Source organism: Diuraphis noxia, unplaced genomic scaffold, assembly GCF_037042655.1.
Source record: "Diuraphis noxia isolate RWA-SAM2 unplaced genomic scaffold, SU_Dnox_SAM2 contig0002, whole genome shotgun sequence".
NCBI classification, from domain to species: domain Eukaryota; kingdom Metazoa; phylum Arthropoda; class Insecta; order Hemiptera; family Aphididae; genus Diuraphis; species Diuraphis noxia.
The window spans coordinates 63,935,122-63,952,895 of NW_028301712.1; the positions used below are offsets into that span (position 1 = coordinate 63,935,122).

A 17,774-nucleotide genomic window follows, 5' to 3' on the forward strand; every position below is an offset into this window, starting at 1 on the left:
ATACGGAGAATAATAATAAGAAGATCGTAATAACAGTGTATAAAATAATATATAGAGGCGCACTTTGATGGCTTAGTCGCGCGCCCGACGGGGTGTCGTCGTGCTGGTGGACGCGGTTCGCTGTCGTATTATTTCATTTTTTATTATTTTTTTTTTTAACTACTCTCCGCTGTCCTACACGCGCGTCCATACGTATACGTATCGTGAATTATATTATAATAATATAACGCGTACCTATATGACTATTACTTAAATTTTTCGGACTGTGAGCGGCGTTAGAGATTAGGTCCACAAAAAATTGTCAAGCATACGATAAAAAAAAAACTGTTGTACGTGTCGGGCGAGCTCACGTCAGCCGACGGGGGTCCTTCACCCATCGCGTATAATACGGAATAATATATAACGCGACGTAATACGACATTGTTATGTATTGCGCGTACCTAGTGTCCGATTACTGCGGAGGTTAGTCTAGTGTGATATTTGAATAGTTTAATATAGTATATAACATAGTCCGGAACTCGGAATTCTGAATCATTATGAGAGGGCGTAATCGCATATTTATGCAGTACGTACCTAAATAATTATTTTATTTTATCGTTCGAATATAAACTTACGCGCGAGTATATTGCAACGCACATATTATTTTGTTTATTTATTTTTTCGCGACCATTACGACAGTAACAAACCCCCCTCCCCCGCACGCCCCAATCACCGTGACCGGAGTCTTATACGATCTTTTCTCGGAGCGTTTTAACTGCGATCACGTGCAAGCGGCAACAGTGAAGCTGCACATGTGGTGGCATCGCGCGACAAGCGAAACCATAATGCTACTTGTACACACATGATATTATTTATTATAATATTATATACACGACTTACTCTACTCGTATATATATATATATATATATATATATATATATATATATTATATACTCATGAATCGACCACACAATTCGCCGCCGAAACTTCTTCCAGACTCGTTTCTTCGTCGTATTATTATTGCGTCGTACGCTTCCCGTCGATCGTAAATCGTTAATCATATATATATATAACTAATATCGTGGCGTCTCGCACACGTATTATATACAGTGCTCGGAGAGGTGTGGTAGTAAGGGTATGTGAGGGTTATGTTAGATATATACGTGAACCATTTTCGCGCGTTTCTCAACATATATATACAATATTATAAGCGCCATAAATCACGCGGGTGCGCTGTTACACATAGAAAATAATATTCTGGACGCGCCGCCGTTTACATGTGTTCTACATACACATTATACATAATATAAGACCCACGTGTGTGTCGCCGCACATGACGTCGTATTCAAAAGATTTCTCGATCGTTTTTTTTATCTGCTCCAGTTTTTTTTTTACTTGTCTTTTTAGTTTTTTTTTTTTATGAAGCCGCCTTTCTCGTTTACTTTTTTACATTACTCGCTGACGGAATACGTATTACATGAACGCAAACCCGAAATCGTTTCGGTTCAGTTTTCGTCCAACTTCCAAAACTCCGAAAATATTACAGATGAACATGCCGATGTTAACCGTCGAGTACTCGCGTGTAATATAGAGTTACATAATTGAAACAGCAAACGACACATTACGACGTTTTTTTTTCATTAATCACACTCGACTATCCGACTCTATACTTATACCGGCTACACCGTAATAATATAACAATAATATTAAAACTTAAACTATACAGGTAAAAAGAGAGGTATGCGCACGATCTTCAAAGAAACGCATTGGATGTGCATACATTTTTTAATTTTTAAGTATATTCTTATCTTATTGTACGAAAAAACAAACATTATGGAAAACTACCGCGATAATAATAATAACGTTATGATGTAATAATAATAATGATAATAGCAAATGACCGCTTTGGTGTGCGACCGCTGGCCAGCAGCGATCGTCATGCCATCACGTGAATGTGTGCGTGATCAGCTTTGATCACGGTCACCCGACTGTCGGATGGCGAAAGGATATATTATTATTATATGGGTACCTATACGAATAATATTATTATACAGAGAGAGGGTCGCGGGTTGTGCCAAGTCATAGTGGACACAATAGCACAATGCGCAATAATGCGTGCCCTCTATCGTTTGGCTGTTATGTTTTTATTAAATTATCATCGTTATTATTATTATTATTGGGATAACAGCGAATAATATACCAAAAGGCCGTTCGTTCCACGTGAAAACTCACGTGTGTACCTATATACCTACGTTCTCTGTTGTTGTCCGTTACGCGAACACCATTTATCATATAAATAAATATATATATATATATATTTATAGATTTTTAGATTATATATATATATATATAATCTTTTGTAACCTTTAAATACAAAACTCAGGTAACACGAGTAATAAGTAGGTATACCGTGAGGAATATTGTGCGTGTGCGTCCTCAATCGCGAAAACGTCCACTTAAACGGTTTGACATTTTTTCATCCCCGCCTCGGAAGAATGGACTTAACGATTTACGCAACATCACGAATTTAGTAGGGTTGAGCATTATATTATGGGTATCTAGCTCCTTGGAAAGGGAACGAAACAGAGTTGAGAAAAGTTTCCTAGGTAGTCACCCTAATATATAAAAGAAAAATCACAATGTCACACTCTGGTTCACATTCTTTGGAAATAAGACTTTTAAGAATGAATATTGTACATTGACAACAAAACATATTATGATTAAATGTCATCATTAATTGTCAGAATTGTTGTCAAACTCTAAATGATAATTTATATATTTATAATATTATTATAAATTATAAGTTACTTATAAAGATCATTTCATTTTCTAAGCACAAGTTGGAGATTTGTTACTCTGCTCATTGCGGGAAGGATTATAATAGGTATATGTAAATTATTATTTTTTTTAAATCTTTTTGTTTCACCTGCAATTACTTTGAACATAAACAAATAAAATTTAAATAAATTTAAAAAATTAAAAAATTTTCATCAAAATAAAATACTTAGACTTTTTGAAGTGTTTGTAAATTATACTGAAAAAAACAAACTATTGAAACTACAACTAAAAATGTAACTGATATTACTTATTAGTTATTACTCTCGTAAGAAACGAATGTTTAACCATTGATACAATCATTACAATACATAATATCATTACTATGGTGTAGAATACTAATAGAATTAAAGAGGTATTTAAATAAACTTTTTATTCTGATGTTTTAGACAGCTTTTTTGACATCTGCCTATGTAGTTTCCACATTCAACCCAAATAATATAATATAATCTTCGCGCGCGCGGTAACGTTCATCAGCATAACGTCACGTATAAGTAGGTATATTATACTACTATACGTTGCCTACACTCGCAGCATATGAGGACTCCCGTCGCGCTGGACAGTAAGACTTTACACAGTTTACGGTTCGGCATAAAAGCCGGAGACGACAAAAAATGTAATGTGAATATCGTCGTATGGCAGCATTAACACATTATTTATTAAGAGGAGCACGCGGTTGACAACGGACGCGCACGACCAGCGGTCGAGAACAGACCCAACACGCAGTTTAAAATTTAGTTTTTTTCATTTTTTAAACTATATTTTATATACATATATATATTATACATATTCTCAGCGATTCAAACATAAACGGTTTTACGCATAAGCCTACTATAGATCAATTCTAGCCGTTCATAGGGGGAACTTGGCACAACATAACTAAACGACAACAATTATTAAATGGAATCTATAAAGTCTATAATATTATTATGTTGTAAATACAGGTAAGCAATAAAACATTGAATTATTTACTATATTCAGGGTATTTCACACGATATTATTTTTTAGAATATAAACCACCAGCGGGTTCTCAAAACTGTTTAATGAGCCTATATGGATAATTCAAAGGTCCGTTTCATCATTTTAACAAATAATATTTTAAGACTATAACCAATATTCTCTTAGTTTGTATTCAAATTAAATTTATGTCTATTTTTAAAATGTATTTTTGCCTATTTAAAATGTTACAACAAATGCATGTTCTTACAAGGTTAGTACACAATAATATATAGCGTATGACATACATTATGTATTAGTTATGAATGATATGAAAATACATAATGTTTACAAAGCAATTAAATATTACGGTTAGAAGTTATGCAATATAGCACCGGAATTAAATATAGATAATGATAATTTTAATGGGGTTTGTGGATAAGATAATAATAATATGAAATGAATGAATGCGACTACTATATATGGGACGATTATTGTGAGTTTGTTTAAAAGGACAATAAGTTGAGATGATTAGAGGGTTTTAATAAGGTTTTGAACTCGTTTAAAATTCTTGACATTGAATCGAAAGTATTGGATGTTGGTTGGGCTACCGGTATACAGGCTTATGATATGCCGGACGAGGTTGTTTTTGATACGTGACGACGTGTTGAGTTTGAAGTTTTAATCCTGGACCCTGATACGTAAATTTAGCGTCCTTAAGGCATAAAATATCCTCACTAAATAATTAATATAGGTACTTACCATATAATACACCGGGGCGTGTAATTATCAGATAACATTATTGTTGGCCCTGCATTTATGTTTTATTAATTACCTATAATTAAATAATAATTGATTGCTTGTATATTATAACATTGAATCAATTCAAAAATTCCAAGTTACACTGGAATACTCGTAGGTACATATTGTTATATCATCTATTAGAGGATTGATTGTTGTCGACTAGTATAATTGAACCTCCACCCAAAACCAAAAAAAAAAAAAACGACTTGGGTTAAGTTAAATTTTTTCAATGTACGATATTCAAATCTATATAAAGAGTCAACTATTACCTATTCTTTTATTTTTTCCAATTCGAGCACAATATGTTATATAACACAAGCAATATATATGATATATACAGTACTGCAGGGATTATGTGGTCAGTGTAAACGTATGTCATATATACAAATGGGGTGGTTTCGTAGCGAGTTATCATATGTGAGCCCTGTGTGTGCTGAAAACTCTGGTGAACCTGCTGCCTGCGGGAGACTATAGAAGCTAACGATGAGGCGAATTCACGAAACAAAATTACACGGTGCACAATAGTGATAAAAATATAAAATATAATATTTGTGTGCGTGCGTGTGTGTGTGTGTGTGTGTTGCAGCAGGTCGTTCGTGTCACGTCTGTGCTCGGTGTGCGCGATGATCCGATACGACCGCCGATAAGAGAGCGCAAACGGCACAACAGCCGTATTGTACGACTGATTCGTATATATTATGTAGGTATATAATATAATATAATATAATATAATAATATAATATGTGTAATAGCCGACGGAGATGAAACTAACGAGAAGAGATCGAAGAGTTGCGGAGAGAGAGAGCCGGTCCGGACCGCCGGTCGGGGGCGGGGTACGATGATTGGGCGATTTTCGCTCTGTCGAGTTATTCTCTTTTTTTTCTATCTTTTTTTTTTTTACCATACGTGATGGTGCATCAGTGTGGTGTGTCTCGTAACGATTTCGTTGCGTCGTATATTATTTTATGTAGGTACCAATATATAGATAGGTAGGTGGGTTATCCGTGTATATAATATATATACTGCTCGGTCTATGTAGGTATACACGTATAGCGTCGTTCCCATCATGCGATTGCGGCGGCGGCACACAATGGCCCACAGCCCAGCCGGTGACCTTTTGCGCGGGGAGGTATATAATATATATATACACACAGACGAAAGAGTGAAGCAAACGAAAGAATAAAAACCGACTTTTATCCTTATTCTTTGACGCGCGCGTTGATGCAATACACCAAAGTGATAATTAAGACATCCGAATCGACACGAGGCCGCCGCAGTGCGTTGTTCGCCGGCACAAATCTTACACATATATACGACGCACCTATATAATAATAATATAATAAAACTACTCGTATTATTATTATTACTATATACACCGATGCGATATATACCCATAACTATAAGTAATATTGTGCTTGATACTATACGCTGGCCGACTCGCTCACACACGCTCACACGGTCGCTCGTCCACGGACGCACGGCCCGGCGCCGTCGTATGGACGTAACACGTACATAAAATATAATATGATATTGTGTGTGTGTAGAAGTATAGTAAAACTAGTTGTGTGCACCTTTCAATTTCACACATCATTCGGCGTCCGCCGCCGCCGTCATCGGTAGTCTTCGCTGCCGGGATGGACATCTTGCGAATTATAATTAATTATGTTTAATGCTCCAAAAACTTATAAAACATGCATATGCAGCTATGCGTTAAAAAAAACGAAAATATGCGCATATTATATGAATATTATTTTATTTTTATTTTTATTACCTATTCATAAATTTGCATCGTGCATATACATTTTAAATTATGGCAAATTCATTTGAATATTATTAAGTAAATAAGACCTATATAGGCACTAGGCACATTTTAAATTGTATAAACTATTAACTAGATTCTATATAGATAATATACCGCATCTAAAGTGAATTTAGAATGTACACAATTTAGATACACGTCACACAAAGTATTATAATATTATGTAGATAGTTTAAATAAGTTTAAATATTGTTGGACATAACACTGGCCACAAGATTAAAATCTCAAATAAACGTCTTAATTTTAATTTTTCGAAGTTATTTATCTGCGTGTTGTTAAATAACAACAAATATTTACGTTTAAATCTTTGTCATGATAATTAAAAAATGACAAATCTCCAGAAAATGTGTTTTCTTAAAAATATAAATAATCAGTGCACAAACAATATTAATTGATATTTCATTCATAAAGTATGACGAAATCAATGTGCATATTAAAATATATATAGAAAACTATTACCTATAATGACAAACTATAAATATAATGATCAGAAAAAAAATATAAAATGCCAACCCTATTTATTTATAGTTACATATTTGGTCAGCATAATATGATATTATTAGGTATAACCTACGACCTATACTTGTATTATCGTGTACAATACACGCATACACTGGGTATAAAAAAGCAGCTATATATAATAATATACGTTATAAATAATTGTTAGGTAATGTCTAAAAAATAATCAGACTATACTCCAACACACTGCAAGCGTTAAATATCGTCGTAAGAATATATACCGTATGCTCGCAAAACTCGAGCGATCGTTATCGCAGCGACAAACGGGGCGAAAACCTCGAGACCGGGTCAGCGAGTATATAGTTTCGGGCTGTCGGTAATATATTTTAATTGCACAGCGTATCCCGAACGAATAGCAATATAAATGTAAATTATATATATATATATATATATGTGTGTGTGTGTGTATAAGTATATACGAACGTTGCAGTTGTCCCGTCATGTGCAGGTGCCGAGCGTTTCCCGCTGTTTGATAAATCGCTCAAGACTGTTATTATAGTTATTATTATTAATTTTTTTACGACACCAATGCGACGTCGATGATGCGATGCAACGATTATAATAATAATTATTGTTTTTCGCGACTGTAAAACCTATACAATAATAATAATAATAATAAAATAACACCAGACTCCGCGGAAAAATGCACTATATAAGTATCTGCGTACATGCATCAGGATGCAAGGGAATTATTCGCTCGGCATCACGGCGACCGCCAGATACTGGTATTAAACATAATATTACGAGACGTAAACGTCCGCAAAGAACGGTTTTCGTCTAAAAATATTTTACGTTTTACTATAATACTTCGTAATGTTTCATCGACCATTATACACATCACTGCACGAACGCTGTTATCATAATTCATTAAAGTGTATATGTGTGTGTGTGTGTGTGTTGTATGCGTTCTGCTCTTATTCCCGCAAGTCTAATTAAAAGCGCGAAGAATGCGTGGCGCGTGTGTATACATTGGTGGCCACGCGTGCACCGCCGCCGAGAGAGAAGAGACCCGACAAGAAGATATGCGTCCGCGAGATCGAGCGGTCACGACGACGAGAGCACGTGCGTAATATTATATACGCGTTTATATAGGTGATCTACGAAATAACTCGGCGGGACGCACAACAAGACGAGATAAATACTTTGTATGTATACGGTGCGGTTGTGTTGTTGTATGTTGGTCGGGTGCCAGTGCGCGCGCGGCGGTCGCAGGACTTTATATTTTTTAATTGCTTCCAGAAGTTTTCGTCCGCGATTTAATTTAATTTATATCATCGCGGACGCACCCACGGGACATTGAATAATTGCCATCCCCCTCCTTTGATCCACCACACCCGGAAACTCTATATAAGTATATTACCAAGCGTGGGTATGTAATAATGCATATATACATATATATACACACGGGTGATATAATATATATTGTCTTATAGTCGTTTACAGGTTATTATTTTATAAGCGACAAATTATCTTATTACAGCGCGATATATTATGTGCGAAATTATGACTTTCATGATCAGCTAAACGTCGATAAAGTAGTATACTCGTACAATAATTATGAGTAGAAAAACAATGATTAAACACATATAATGTGTGGTAAAGCCAGCATTTGTATAATTATACACTATTATCTTTTATATGCAAAGTTGTGCTTATTATTAGAGGAGATTTTAGAAGAATTAAAAACTTAAAGGTCTGCGTATCGTCATGATGTATTATAGAATTTATGTAAAATGTACATTATGATATAATAGAATCTGTTTGATGTTTTAGCACTAAGAGTTCCAGTGTGACAGCTTTCGTACAAACAAAAAAATCTTCTTTTTAAATTCATGACTTGTGAGGCACACGGACAAAAATAAAAATGAATATCAACAAAGTAGAAATACTGCAAGACTTCTTGTTGCACGTTTTATATAAAGTAAGATACTTATAGAGTAAACTAAAAAATAAATATAATAGATTACATCAAGACATGCACGCACACGCCACACACATACACACACGTATATAATAAATATATATTTAGCATAATAGCATATCGGCATATTGTACAAATACTATACTATTGGTATTCTATATCATAGGTTATTTTGTCATGACGTTTTTGAAAATAATTATCAAGAAAAAATAACAAAATACAGTTATTTGATTGTTCTACCTATCTATATATCAAAAATGATCTCTTCTTTCAGAAAACGAATACCATTATCGTCACGCCGAAATGGAGAATGTCAAAAAATATTTCAAATAGGCTGTTGGAAGCAGTATTTAAAACACACTTAAATTATATTTTTTCTTACATCAAATCAAAACGATAAATTTGTTATTTAAATATTATGTATATTACTTAACAACTAATACGATTTTTAAAACACCGCTGCAACCACAATATAAGACAAGTATTGTATCAATTTTAAAATCGCATTAACAACGACTAATAAAAGTGGTTTTCTTCCTATCCCTATCCACACACTGTCTTCCTAACACAGTACATAATATAACAAAATATCGTGCGCACAACATAAACATATGACGTCACACTCACCTTTGGTAGTCGGCCTTGCAGTATATGTTGCCGTCTCGGTAGAAACATTTGATCTCTGTGGCCAGGGTCCGGGCGCACTGGGAACACTGCAGACACGTGGCGTGCCATCTCTTGTCCACCGCAAACAAATAGTAACGGTCGAGGATTTTCAGACCGCATCCGTCGCACAGGTTCACCTCGGCCAGTTCCCGTTTGGGCCGAACCATCATGTCGGAGGCGGGCGGAGACGTTTCGTAAGCGCCACCGTCACCGTAAGTCGTCACGTGGCCGGACGGCGGCGGTGACGACGACGGTTCCGGCGGTGAATCGTAACCACCGCCGAGATGGTGGTGGTGATGGTGGTGCAGTAGCTGGTGGTTCTGATGGTGTCCAGCGGGCGATGAGCCCAGCCCGTGGCCGGCGTCACGTTCCTGCTTGCACGGGACGGACTGCAGCGGTCCGCCGCAGTAGTCGTCGCGTCCCATGATGGAAATCGGAGGCGGCGGCGGCGGCGGAGACACCTTGCTGCAGCAGTCGGCAGTAGTGCAGTCGTCATCGAACTCTGACTTGAACGCGCAACACTGTCCGTGTACGCCGCCGCCGACCACGCCGACCACACCGAATACGTTGGTCGTATCCTGGCCTCGGCACGACGTGGTCGGCAGGTTCGGGCTCAGGTCTCTGGACGGATCGTACGGATTGGCCAGCATGGTGTGATGGCGGTCATGCTGATGATATGCAGCACAAAACAAAAAAAACCAAACAAAACAGATTATAACAATGCATATCGCATTAATATTATATCGATTATACAAGCACTACAGGTATCATCAATTAATATTTTTAAAGTCACTTTAGGAATTAGGGAAGTTTTTGGGAGTCATCTCAAATCACTATCCTTGACGTATAAATGGTTTATATACAAAGTAAATAGACAAAATATTTAAAAAAAATAGACGAAACCCTAATTTAAATCACCGCATAAAGCAAAAATGTCATTCTGCGTGGGCTTGTAAATGGTTTATATAAATACAAGTAAAATTTGGGAACCCTTGTTATTTATGTACAACTGTAAACTGATATATAGTACTATAGTAGAGCCCTAAAGGTATCTTTGTTCATCAAGGTTATCACACACTAATTCTGAGCAGAATCGAACTGAAGAACAAAAACATTTACAACTTTAATTGTATTCCATAATTCTGATCAAAAATACACGATATAATATAAGAACCAACAGTTCCACGGACAAGACGTACGTGCAACAGCTTTTAAGCAACACTTTTATGAAACGGTTATCGATTTTAAGGAACTCGAACGCGTTCCCATGATCGAAATTTGGCATTCCGTGGATATAGGTTTAGACTTTTAGAGGCGAACGAAAAAATTGATGGTTGTGCTAGAACTGTAACACATAAGTAAAGATTAAAGACCAAACATAAACGAGATCGTATCGATCGTATCGAGGAACAAAGTATAGGATACTATACTACCACGTCTCCATATTATATTATACCTATACAATATGATATCTTTCAAAATATCGATGACTCGATTTTATTTTTATCTAGCGAAGAACGCATCTCAGATTACTTTTATTGTACACGTGAATTAATTTCTACAACGCAAACGACCACGACGGAGTATTCGATGCGGTTGTAACAAGCAGCATCAGTAGTTGTTTTCACGCCATTATAAATTATATTGTATGTATGTATTATTATTATTGTTATTACGAGAAAAGAAATTTGACCGATTGCGAGTAAAATTGGTAGAGCCGAAGACGACTATGGCCCCCGGGGTGAGTTCAAATCGAGATAAAAATAATATGTTTGCGAAATCCCTCTGTTATTATATTATTATTTAGAGTTTTATTATTTCGATGCCCTCACACGTCGTAGCATCGTCGTCACAGTTGTCCTGGTCGTCGTCGTCGTCTCGGATGTCAAGTACCATCGTCCGTATACATGATTATATGATGGACAGTGGACACCCAAGGAAAAAAATAAAAATAAAAATAAAAGAAATGCACAGCACAACACAAAAGGGACAATGGTAATTTTCGCAAATATATATAATCACGAGGTGGGTCACGAGTTTTCTATTTCAGGTGAGTTTTTATATATTATGAAATATTACTATATATACTTGGGTTTCGTTATTACGCATTATTATCCTCGCGCTACCGAATTCCGCCAAATCAACCATCTCTCGCAGTCTCACACATATACACACACATACACACTTACACGTAAATACTTCACTTCACACCACACTCATTCGGGGAAAAAAATACCCATTCACCACTACAACCTACACTATACATACGTTTATGTTATATTATATAAAATACGTAACATAATAATAATAAAAGGTCACGGCGACGAGTGTATTATCGAGTGGTTATTGTGCTCGAATGCTCCTGGTTTTTTTCTTTTTCATTATTATTATTCCACCGCCACCAGGTCAAATGGTAAGGACAGATGTCAGGCGCTCATATAGGGTTTGCCCTTGTTGAGATGACAAATCAAAAAATAAAAATAAAATAAAATAATACAGGACGGCGGTCACCTGTAACCTCCACCCCCACCCTCCACATGGCAATCGTGGACCTAATAAAATAATAATATTATAATAATAGACGGTCCCGCGTCGTATACCTCCTATGATTAATATTATTATTTTCAAAGTTGGTTTATTATTATATGTTACTATTTATTTAATACACACCATCGCTGTACATAGTTTGTCATCAGTAGAGTTTCAACCTAAAGCAGACATTTACGAGATGGTGATGATGTAGGGAAACCAAACAGCGTTGGGGGATTTATGATGGGACCGGAGAACAATATTATAATAATATGTAGGTATAATGTATATGCATAGAAAAATGCTAAATTCGTATCGTAAATGTACGTCAAAAGTCCGATTACGCAATATTTGGGTAAACAACTGCCAGCACTCAGCAATAATTCGAATCGAATGGTTTAATATTATTATATAATGTTATATTGTATAGTGTATACGCGTGCGAGTCGTCGTGCAGCACCAACTCGCAACGATTTATCATTGATTATAATATAATAATATAATATTATTATATAGCACTGTCATACGCACTCTCTCATATGTACGTCTCTGACAACATAATAACTTTATTATCATTATTCGTGTTGCATTGTCGTCCGCCGTCTCTCGTGGCCGGCCAATATACAACTCTATAATATACATTATAATTTTATTTACTACCATATAACATAATATCGCGTAAAGATATCCAATCATTAATAACTCTCGCTGGTATACACTTATACAATAATAACACAGCACACAGACACATGGCGCTGACTATACACACAAGCACGCATGCAAACTGCATAATAATAATTTGGACGGCTGCCGCGATGGGAATCGCAATGCGTCTTTTCTTTTTTTCGTATTATTATTATTATTTTATTATTACGTTTATTTTGGTCGCGCCTTTTGTCTGGCACTCCGGGGCCGTTCGAAACTGTTGCAATTTGAAAAGCCCACCGTCGTTGTTGTTGTTGTCGCTGTTGTTAAAATATCGACTAGGCCGCGATAGTGATGACAAGCAGCTTTTCCCGGTATGTATACGTTTTTAACACACATATTATAATAATATTTTATACATGGCGGCGCTCGACTTCTACTATTTCCGACCCTCCTCCTCTCACACAAACTTCTCTTCCGCTACGTCAGTTAAATACCACGATCACATTTTTTTTTCGATAATTGTTACCTCGAGTACCTACCTACGCACAAGTAATTAATGCGTGGGTGACACACAGTAATATATACGAAAATTTAACGACTTTCCACCGTTATTGGAACGAGATGAAAATCGACCTATATATTTACCGCGGTGCGATATAATAATATATCCTCCCCATGCCACCGTTTCAGGGGGTGTACACTACATACACGGCCACTCGAATTTCGAACAACAAGAGGATTATACGGGAACCACAAAATCGCATTATCTCGGTCTGTTTGGCGCGAACATTGAACTGTTTTTTTCACCTCTCTCTCGTCTGCCTCACAATGCGCGCCGCTTCTTATATATTTATATTATTATGTTGTTGCATTCATATATTATCATATTGTTTGGCAGCGGTCGTCGACACGATATAATAATAATAATACGGTGTAGGGATTTGAATAATTGGTAAACTCGGACAATATGCGAACCCGACACGACACCTATATGTAAACGCAAATACTGCACTGTGGCAGTTTATTATGTATTATATGCTGCACCGCGTGTGCCAGTCGCTGTGTTTCCTCGATCGAAACCGTTTGAGAAATCGAAGATCGTGCGTCGATGATTTCTATCAATATACAAAAAAATATCTCCCGGTTCTAATGCGAAAAATACCTCGCGGAATTATACATCAGCGAGCGTCATCACATTAGGTACTCACACACTCTCCGTCGCCAACAGAAATGTATTGTTATGTATATACTTAATCTGGTTGTGTAAGTACCTGCAGCCCGCGGGTAAGGATTAACCCGAGGATTCCGACCTATTCCGTAGCATCGTTATTTATTTAATTTTTGTGACTGTTGATGTTTGCAGATCCAAAGGGCTTACTTAGGGGTATACTTAGGTATACAGTATACCGTTTGTCCGTTTTCTATATTTAATATAATATAATAACCTACTGCGAGCTGTATTCAACCACATATCTCCTTCTCTGCAGATCCCCCCTTTCCATCACAATGGTTGGTGCAGACAGAATATCAAACACGGGAATTCCCTATAGCCGGTGATTATTAGCTAGCTATAAAAGCAGCGGTCGTGATTGAAATACTCGTACAAATAGGTACAGGGCCTTAAGATTTTGGATTTGTGGACTCGCGGGTCAGTCACATCATATGTCATCTATATATGTATATATACTGACGCATTTTCATATTATGATTTACGGTTATTTGACGCATTTCATCACCACTTATACGCAAGGTCCACCAATGACAGTGTACTCACCCAATGCATTCCGGGTTTCTGATTGGCCAGGTCTTCAAACACGCCCATCAGGGCTGCCAATGCGACGCGTTGTACAAGTAATTCACGTGCAATTAGAGTCTCGTATCTCTAATTATAGTCTTCCGGCAGCGAAGACGAAGGTGTCATCGACAAAGTCCCCACTGCTGCTGCTGAAGGAATAGCGGCTCGTACAACTGTAACAAAAAAGCTGCAAGTTAGACGGTCAGATGGAGAGAAACGATGGCGCGTATAATATACCTATAAGTAACTATCGTATTCAATAACGAAAAAAATTTCATTTTTGGTACAAATAATAATAAACAATAATCATGATAGTATTGCAAAGCAATGATGACATTGATATAACATAATTATATTATAATAAATGTATATCCGGACTAACGCTTACGAGATAGCAAGATTGGTACGTTGTTTATTGGATATGTTCTATACTTATACCGATACGTGATGCAACAGAGGGATAACAGAAACAGAACGGTGCGGGAGATAATATGATAGCCCGAGAGAGCCGAACGAAAAGGTCAATGATGGATGCGGCGGCAAGAGCGCAATCCGACAGATAACCGCGAAACGCACGGGGGTTATCGCCGGCAGCGTTTTAAGACCCTCATATACCTTTAATCTAAAGGCAGCACTCTCTTTCCGGACCACCGGTCATTGTATACATAATGTTATTAAATATTATTATACATGTGATATGCGTATATACGATAACCGGGTTTTCTATATCAGCGGTCGGAAAAACGAAAAAGATTACGTTTTTTCGTATATAGATCCTGTTTAGACGCGAGCAAGTAAAAAAAAAGATATCGATTTGGTGTTGATAACATATATTATATCATTATGCTTATTACGACTGCATTATGATGTACATAATATATTAATAAATAATAATGTAGGTATATGCTATACACGCGCTACACTGCTACTTTTGATGATTATCTTGAGATAGCATATTATTACTATTTTTTGTACCTACATAACAGTCGATGTATATACATAATATTACATATAGTCTCGTCTTCAATTATTACAATAATTATTCCGATATGTGTTTACGGTTTAGAATATCCGTGTATAGAAATATACATTCTTTTGATATATGTTCGACAAATTTTAAATGTATATGTGCTGAATCGGATTAATAGACTATTTGGAAATAAGCTATTATAGGATTAAAATATATTCATAAAATTGGCATTTTTTTTAGAAACTTTCTAAAGATGTCATATACGTAATTTACACAAATAATAGAACGCAAACACATATATAACGTATGAATCTCAAAACTATTTAGATTAACATTTCCAAAACAAAAATTACTTTATAAATTATAATATGTATTACTTATTACTTTATTAATTCATTGTAATTATTAGGATATTTATATTAATTTAAAAAAATAATATGAAATAGTCAATATGTAATACCCTATTTATAACATAATTGATGTATGAATAGAGTTGACAATCCAATTAAAAGAACTAGGTACATACATAGTTGTTTTTTTCGATAACGTTAAGTATAGATATGTATTATTTTATTTTTTATTTTAATTTATCCATCCGCGATTAATTTCTTATGTCCTCTAAACTTAAACCCGGTTATATGTATGTATACTTTTTTTAAATTATTATTATTATGAACTACTGTAAAACTATAGTGTCATAGGTAGTTTATGAATTCTAAGGTCTGTACCTTATTCCAATATTTGACGACATATATTTTTTTATGCAATATTAGGTATGTTTTCAACTCATCATACAAATATACTGTTATGTTGTACTACTATAGTATTAGAATACTATGAATTATAATATTGATCAAACATTTGACAAATACGTTTTGTTTAAAAATCCTAATGAGTTAATGTGATAATAACGGATATATATGTGAACACATATTATGTGAATCATATGTTATAAATTAAAGTATAGTGTACTACATATTACAACATCAAAGGGATGTGAAACTATGTGTAATACTTTTACAGTAGTTATATGTCTGTGATGCGGTTTTATAATTAAATTCATTTTTATTGATGTATATAAAATGCGAGGAAGAAAATATTAATATGCATTAATTATACATACATAATATATATATATATAGGTATGTAAGCATTATGATAAGCATTATGCGTATATAAAGTTTTGTCAACGATTATACAAAACAATTCAAAAAGAGTATCGAGCACGTTTATAGCATTATTACTCATCATATTCCAAATGATACTGTTAAAGAGGGTTTTCTTCCAGCAAACTCGATTTCTTTTAAAAAACCATATTCACATTAACTATTATATTTTAAAGACAGCCGTGTCAATTTTTATTCGAATAAAATCAATAAATTACTATTATACCTAGTGTATGTATCGAATATGATATTGTTTTAACAGCTGTACCTACATGATCCGCAGTCTCCATAAAAAATCGTATTTTTTAATTCTACGACATTAAAATATCATAATTTGTTTCCGACACACAACTCAGCGGTGACGCATGTTTATGGCGAACGAGAAATAATACAAGTTCATACCTAATATTATACAAGCCACGACGTACTATACCTAAATACAAAGCACAATATATTTGCCGACAAGTAAATGTACGAAATGAATATCGTCTCTTGGTCGCTTTTTTTTTAACGGCGACTGCGGTTCTTCTGTACCTACCTATTTCTACTGTTCTACACTAAATTTATTGGATCATCGTCGACAACGGTAAGCTAAATGGGGGCGTAAAAACAAATCCTATATATTAAATTATCATTGTACGTCGTTCTTCGTGTGTCTAATCGATCGTCGTTGTCGGTCGCCGGTGTATATAAAACTGAGAAGCTATACATAATTTTAGGTAGGTATCTATGAATAGGTACTTAATAAACGCGCGGCGAATACCGAAACGCCGCGGTTATTACATAAACGTCATTGCGTCGCTGCCGAGTCAGACTGCCATATCGAAATGATGATCGAATCGGACACGCCGTGCACGAGTTTTATCGCGCTTATAGATCGCGATCGGGGGATTTGTCACGGTCGGATACCTAATAAATCGACGCGAAAATACTATCGACGTGTCGTCGACTTTATAATAATGTAGTACATAATGCCATAGATCGCGTATATACATCGAACATTCGCCACGCCCCCCAATGTGTATTTTAATATATTTAAAGGAGCACACAACACAAAAAAATAAGTTTTTTTAATTTGAAAGAATGTTTAATTCTAAGGACAATGGTATAGGTTTTACGTTTCTACTCACATTATTCAATAAGTTATGAGCAATTGAAAAATGACACGTGACGTCATTGGGCCCTAC

General features: G+C 35.6%; 1 protein-coding gene across 1 annotated transcript in view; it reads right to left on the bottom strand.

Annotated features, from left to right (window-relative positions):
* Nucleotides 1-17,774, bottom strand: part of LOC107171204 (LIM/homeobox protein Lhx9-like) — a 60,054-nt gene that overhangs the window by 30,158 nt on the left and 12,122 nt on the right. Inside the window, exons 2-3 of the mRNA XM_089219582.1 lie at nucleotides 14,431-14,624; nucleotides 9,441-10,147 (exon numbers count right to left, since the gene is read on the bottom strand). Of these exons, the coding sequence (XP_089075708.1) occupies nucleotides 9,441-10,147; nucleotides 14,431-14,478 (755 nt within the window). The 5' untranslated portion in view covers nucleotides 14,479-14,624. The remainder of the gene's footprint in view (nucleotides 1-9,440; nucleotides 10,148-14,430; nucleotides 14,625-17,774) is intronic.